Source organism: Sinocyclocheilus grahami, unplaced genomic scaffold, assembly GCF_001515645.1.
Source record: "Sinocyclocheilus grahami isolate Dianchi unplaced genomic scaffold, SAMN03320097.WGS_v1.1 scaffold27.1, whole genome shotgun sequence".
Classification (NCBI taxonomy): domain Eukaryota; kingdom Metazoa; phylum Chordata; class Actinopteri; order Cypriniformes; family Cyprinidae; genus Sinocyclocheilus; species Sinocyclocheilus grahami.
The window spans coordinates 897508-905184 of NW_015505206.1; the positions used below are offsets into that span (position 1 = coordinate 897508).

The window sequence follows — 7677 nt, forward strand, 5'->3', positions numbered from 1 at the left end:
AAAGGCGGGGCATAGAGGAGAAACAATAATGTACAGTATATGGAAAATAATGTGTTTTTTGAACCTTAAACCGCATAAACACATTTCATTACACCAAATTCACAAAATTATGTTCTTTTTTAGCAACATCATATGACCCCTTTAAACTTTTTAAAATTTTTTAAATTTTGTGTTCCATAGAATACAAATATTTTGGGGTGAACACTCCCGACAATATTTGAATCTGTGTTGTGACCCCTTAAAGGGATAGGTCACCCAAAAATTATTAATGAGCTTGCATTTACATATAATCAGATGGAACGAATAGTATGCATATTTGGCATGCTGTCTGAGGGAAGCACTCTAAAAAAATGCTGGGTTAAATACAACCCAGTATTTTACCCAGCACTGGGTTGTATTTAACCCAGCATTTTTTAGAGTGAAGGGCTTCAGACTCGGAATTTAGCCCGAACCCAGAAAACTCCCCCATATCCCCAAGCTACTCAGTCACACTTTATTTTAAGGTCCAATTCTTGCTATTAACAAACCATTAACTATAACTTTTGCCTGAACAAACTCCTAATTTGCTGCTTAATTGATAGTTTGTAAGGTAATTGTTAAGTTTAGGTATTGGGTAGGATTAGGGATGTAGAATATGGTCATGCAGAATGCACACTTTATAAGCACTAATAAATAGCCAATATGTTAATAATAGGCATGCTAATAAGCAACTAGTTAATAGTGAGAATTGGTGCCTATTGAAGTGTTACCAGAAACTCGTACAGGTTTCAAACAGGTGGAGAATGAATAAATAAAATATTTTTCATTTTAATTCAGCTCGCTGGGCAGTGTTGCTAAAAATGCCAAAATAATTTCCTTGAATTAAATCTTGTGTGAAAATTTCATTAAACTAACAAACAAATGTATGTATTTGTGTCATAAACGATGTTTTGGCACACTCAAGCAGATACTCGCCATCTATAACTATGGGAAACATATCTGTTCATCAGGTGTGTTAATTAGGCCGAAGATGAGATACCTTCTGCCCCCTTCTTTTAATATTATCTCTTTTCCTAACCCTTGTGCTTTGTTGTCTGTGTTTTATCAATTTGCTGTCAATTTCGTGACCCTACAGAGGATAAGCGGATACACGGTGTATACTTTTGCTTTTTGAAATGTTTTGCAAGCTGTTCTGCACACACTCGGGGGATTCTGCTCATGTTGGCCCAGCGACCCGCTTTTTCTGCATCTGTGTTACACCCTTTTAAGGGAAAGACATTCCCATTGGGAATTCCAAGAAACAATGTTCTGGACATGAGTAAGAGCGACAAATGTGGCTCGCCCCCGTGTTTCTCGTGCAAACACACCATCTGTCAAAAATAGAGATGAATAATAGGTTGACTCCTTCACAAACCATCAAATTCACTCCTTTGACGAACAAAGAGACAATCGACACAGGTTCCTTTAAATGCCAAATGCACATATTCTTTCTCAGACACACAGCATTGCCATTTATCTCATTTTATTAACAAAATAGCTCTGAACATGCATTTTCAAATCCAAAGAGAGGGTTCTCCAAAATTGGAAATAATTGTACATCGCTGGACAATCCAGCATGGCACATTAAAAGCATTTTTTTCACCCTCGTTTTTCAAACACAGTGACAACATTTATAGAAACACATACCAGTCAGGACAAACAAAGGTCTTATAAAACACATTAATGGCTTGATGATAACCAGGAAAGGGCAATAAATAGAAACGCATGCTTCCACATTCACACACGCTCGTCAGTAAGAATGCCATCAGACTACATTGTGACCTGCTGAGAAGGCTTGCTTTCAAAGCGATGTGTCAAACTCTGAAGCAAAGTCGCTTACTCAGTTTCTTTCTCAGACAGCTGACAAAATACGAGAGAGGTTTTTCTTGAGGATCGCCTTGGCTAACCCTGACTCCACAAACGCTCAGACATTAAACGTAAACACACTCATTGGTGCTCAGATGTGGGACAGAGGGGTCTCTTATACTCACTCCATCTGGAGCGCTCCAATATACAGCTGTTAGAAACTCCAACACACATTCACACAGAAAAGGTCAAAGTAGTTACATTGCAGAATCCTTTTTGTTTAGCGTTTTCCCATTGGAAATTGCCCTAAAACATTCCTATTTTCCCTGCCATGCAAAATCATATTCGATCTATGTCTATGAAAAAAAGGATTCACTGAGCACACTGGGAAACATATTTGCACTGATTGACTACAAATACAGCACATAGTTTTTTTTAACTACGATTAAAGGCAACAAAATCCTAACAAAAACTATTTTGTAATAATCAGATCACACGGGCACTGTTGAATAGAATTCCGTGTATTAAAAAAGCTAATAAAAAAAGAAACCAAATCGACGTTTAAAAATACAAACAAGTCAAGTCTCGCTTAAAAACCACAAATCTAATGCCACAATCTTCAGCATCAATAAATACTGCTGAAATGCTGATATGTAAAGGGTTTTCTTTTCTTTAATTCATTAATCAAATACTAGTCACATGCACTCATGCAATCACTCCCCGCCGCCTCGTCCTCAGCTACACGCAAGCACACACACACAGTCTAACTGTATCACATCTTTGTTGATGGGAGGCGGTCTCGCCTCACCTGCAGACGGGAAGTTGTCCTCATTGGAGCCGTACTGCTGCTGCTCCTCCTGGGCAATGTTGGCACGGTTTTGCTTGCACGCTATCTTGGCATTGCTCAGGTCTGTGTACGGCATCGTCTCGGGCTTCACCACAATGTTATACCCTGGTGGCGCAGAAGGAGTATTCCAGGCTCAGTCCGCATGACTGCATAGTAGCTCGATGTCTTTGTGACAAACAGTATTTGGTCTCCCATGGCAATTGTCACAAACTGAAACATCCTACATAAAGGCAAAAGTCTCACAAGTTGGAATGTGGCAGTAAGAGAAAATGGAAGACTCTTCACACAGTGTGTATGAATCTGATTGTGTGTACCTTAGATATCTACATCGCATGATCTGAAGAGTGCCACTGTTAAACTTTCAACCTCCATTTGAACCAAGTTAGACCTGCTACTTGGACTGGCTATATCAAGTTTGTTAGAGCTAGAGGATGTTCCCATAAATACAGGTTCATAAGAGCAATACCAACAATACACAGTGACTTTCAGACAAGTCAATCTGAATGTAAAATAGTTTCATATGCACCTAAACGTACAGAATTTCCACACTTTATAAGCGAATTGAATTTCCATGATTTTCCCCCTTAACTTATTCAGCATTCAATTACTGGATAAAGGATTTCATAATGACTGAACTCACAAAGAGTCATTTCCAGGACCGTGGGGACCCTGTATATATTTATATGGCTGATAAAACTAGACTGCAAATGCTTTCTTCACCAGTAGGGGATAGTACAAGAACAGAGTAGGAAGTGGATCCATCAACGGAATATCCCAAGTCTTGGTGGCTAGAAATACTACAGAGATCTCAAAACTAAGAGAATCTCTAGAACTGAAAGACATTGCACTGCTTCCTCAAACACCCATAGCTATGAAAACATTTGCACTGGATGTGTTTGCGTGTTTGTAAATGTAGATTTACAGCTTATTTCACAGGACTGTTTATTGGGTCTTGAAGACCACAGTGTACCACCACAGCACTGGTGTATCATTGCATTGTTATAGCTTGGCATCTTGATGCAAAAGTTATTGTTTAACACTGGCAAAAAGAAGACAGCTGGTTTGGAATCAGATTGTGGCGTCATCACTCTTACGGAAGAATCTGATAGGAAGACTTTCTCAACTCACTGAATAGTTCCGAACTTTGAAAACGGATGGGTTTTTTCTGGATTATGAGGGAATGTTCTTAGAGCTCGACGTAATCTACGTAATAAAGATTATTTTAGGAAGATAAAGAAATAGTACGAAAAAAATCCATCTCATTCATGGAGTTTCTTTAAGGCACCGAAAGCACTTCAAAAAGATATACAGCATTTTTTGAATCACGTGTTTGCAGTCTTTGTAATCTGTGGGATGCACATGATATTTTGTGTCTAAAGAAACTTGCAGAAATGGATAATAGTGTGCACCACTGAGTGTAATGTTCAGGTGTGTGTGCAAATGTCAGATCCAGACAGATGGTTTGCCTTCTCCGGACTTGCTACTGCTGCTGCTCCCAGCGCTCCCAGATTTTCCATGCTTGGACTGTTGCTTTCGCTCCTTCTGTGGTGCAGTGGTGATGTTGCTCTGAGGCTTCTCGTCGATGTCATTGGTGTCGTTCATCTCGTCGTGGTTATTGCTAGCATGGTGCTGCAAGGTATAGGCTTGAATCGCCGCCTCTAACTGTATCACATCTTTATTGATGGGAGGCGGTCTCGCCTCACCTGCAGACGGGAAGTTGTCCTCATTGGAGCCGTACTGCTGCTGCTCCTCCTGGGCAATGTTGGCACGGTTTTGCTTGCACGCCATCTTGGTATTGCTCAGGTCTGTGTACGGCATCGTCTCGGGTTTCACCACAATGTTATACCCTGGTGGCGCAGAAGGAGTATTCCAGGAGAAGGGATAACCAACATAGTCTGCTTCTCGTACGCCGCCCCCAACTCCGCCTCCTGGTTCCCCTTCGCTGAGCGAAGGCCCACCTACTCCAACAGACACGCCCCCTGCTGCAAGCAAGCCGAGCTGGTACTCATCATCGGCGGCTGATTCGGTTCGTTTGTGCAGTGCATCACGGATAGTTCCCACTCCGAGGTGAATCATTTCCCACAGGTTTAGCAGCAGGCAAAGGCAGCTGACACCATACATGATTCGGAGGAAGATGGTTTTTTCGGTGGGGCGTGAGATGAAGCAGTCCACATGGTGCGGGCAGGGTTTATCCGAGCACACAAAGATCGGTTCCACTCGAAAGCCATATAACAGGTACTGTCCCGCCAGAAAGCCTGCCTCCAGTGCAGAGCGTGTCAGCAGCTGTAACACATAAACTTGCATCAGACCATCGTCTCGTATTCGCCGGCGCCCATCGTGGCGCACTTTGGGTTTGGGACGCGGTGGCACCAGCTCACGACGTGTGTTGTCTATCTCAGGCACTTCGTAGATCATGGGGTCGTCTTCGCGTTCCTCTTCCCCATCCTCATGTCCTGGCCGATGCTGCCGTGCACCAAAGTACATCTTTCTCGGTCTGCGCTGGGTGTATCCGCCCCCCGCTGAGTTGCTTGCGACTGGAGCCCCGGCCCCCGCACCGCCCCTCAATTCCTCGTTGTGGGAGATCTTATTGGCCGCGTACCCCATATAGAGCAGAGAGGGCATGGCGGACAGGATAATCTGAAAGACCCAGAATCGCACGTGCGAGAGCGGCGCGAAGGCATCGTAGCAGACGTTCTCACATCCCGGCTGGCCCGAGTTGCAGACAAACTTGCTCTGCTCATCGTAGTATATGGACTCGCCGCCCACCACAGTCAGCACGATGCGGAAGACAACTAGCGCAGTGAGCCAGAGTTTCCCCACCGACGTGGAGTGGTGCTGGATCTCCTCCAGCAGACGCGTCAGGAAGCTCCAGCTCATGACGTCTGATGACAACGGGGCAGACAGCGTCCCACACTGCACAGCTCACAGACTCTGTGGACAAACACAGAGAGTTTCAAATATAATTAAAAGTTACTTATACTTAAAACAATTACATACAGTATGTGAAGCATAATTACAGTATTTTTAGTGCAGTTTTTGATGTGCACTGACAGTTAATAAAAGATACATTGTGTAAGAAGAAGGAGTTTCATTAAAAACAGCCATTCTCAATATGGTAGACAATATGGCAGGAATGAAAGTCCCATCTTTTAACTAAAAGAGCCATTTAAAAGAACCAGACCTTTTTTGAAAGGAAAAATTTATGATACAACCATTTGAATCTAAGACAACTTTTTATTTCATAAATGAAAATCAATAAATGGCCACTATTACAATTACTATATTTCTAACTTAAATATTAAAAACTAAAATAAACAGCATTTTAAATGCTACAGGCCTCACACCATTAAAGTATACAGTATGAAAAATAGATATTAATTTTGAGATTTGCTTAAGATTATATTAAGTGTTATTAAATAAAGTGTTTTTAAAGTGTACAAAAATGAAAGTGTTTTTAAAGAATAAATTAGTGAACATTAGATGACAACAAAAGTAAACAAATGAAGGAAATATGAAATTAGCACTATTAAATATCCAATAATTTTATATCCAAACAGATATGGTACCAATACATACCAATATTCATCCATATATAGTTCATTGTGTATTCTGCTAGACATGTTGATCGATAATAGGTCAGCCTAGTGCTAATAGACTCAACGAACGGAACTCTCTTTCACACACACATACGCAGACACAATTACCTTGAGCACTGAGCCTGAACCACACAAATCTTCCCTGAGGGAGAACAGCTGTGGTGAGCGGGTGAGTGTGTGACCTCTCGGGTTTGTCTCTACTTGTTTGGCTTTTTTTTTTTAAATGAATGTTTGAATTTCTTCTACCAATAAAGCAGGTAGTGATTGTTATGACCATATTAATTCATCAATTAATTAATTAATTAATTAATTAATCAATACTCTGTTCATCAATTTGCACTGGCTACCAATAGCTGCTCGCATTAAATTCAAGGCATTAATGTTTGCCTACAAAACCACCACTGACTCTGCACCCATTTACCTAAATTCATTACTTGGGTTATGTGCCCTCTAGAAGCTTGCGTTCTGCAGTGAACGGTGTATTATTGTGCCATCTCAAAGAGGCACAAAATCACTTTCACTGACTTTTTCATTAACTGTTCCCTCCTGGTGGAATGACCTGCCCAACTCAATCCAAGCAGCTGTGTCCTTACCCATCTTCAAGAAACAACTAAAAACATTTTTTCCTATACAGAGAACAAGCTCATGCCGCACAAACCAAAACATTTTGTCCTGAATACATTAAGGCATTCCTGGTATAATTGTTGATCCCATTCACTGATTAAAGCCAGAGTCCCCTGTGGTTCTCTAGCTCCACACACACACACTCAGTTCTCATGCCCTGCCCCTTGGCAGGGACAGACAATGTACAGATTCAGTAAAATGCCCCTGTGACCACGTCAAAGCCAATCTATACCCTTCATCCATCCATCCACACTCCCTCTCTCTCAGTCTGCCATCTCATTTGTTTACAGTGTGTCCCAGCCTTTTTTGGCTTATGTTCCCAAGAGCCCCATTGCACCCCTTTACAAATTTTCAACCAGAAATGTGCTCTTTTCATTGCATAACATAGTGAATATCATTTAGTATTTTCATTAGTATCATTACAAGATTAGTTCACAAACAAACAAATCCTTTGACAGCTCCAATATTACTAAAACTGTAAATTTTAATAATATTGTTAGGATTGGCTGTTTGATTCTGGTTTAATATTTGATGTAGTCCAAACATTAAACAAAAAAAAAATATATATATATTTTGCCTCATTATACCGTTCCGATCATTAAGCACTTTCAATATTATTATATGAATAGTTCACAAACAAATTTGAAAATTAAAACAGACAGACAGACAGAGATGGATGGATGGATGGATGGATGGATAGATAGATATCCTTTGACAGCCAGAATTTTAATAATGTTTCATAGGTTTGGCAAAGCAAAATAAATCCCAAGCATTAAACCAGAAATG

General features: G+C 40.8%; 1 protein-coding gene across 2 annotated transcripts in view; it reads right to left on the reverse strand.

Annotated features, from left to right (window-relative positions):
- Positions 1 to 2809: 2809 nt before the first annotated feature.
- The window catches only part of LOC107567456 (gap junction gamma-1 protein-like), a 51557-nt gene continuing 46689 nt past the window's right edge, over positions 2810 to 7677 (reverse strand). For both annotated transcript variants that reach the window (XM_016253140.1, XM_016253147.1), the window contains exon 2: positions 2810 to 5602. In XM_016253140.1, coding sequence (XP_016108626.1) covers positions 4115 to 5548 — 1434 coding nt within the window. In that variant the 5' untranslated portion in view covers positions 5549 to 5602 and the 3' untranslated portion in view covers positions 2810 to 4114. The remainder of the gene's footprint in view (positions 5603 to 7677) is intronic.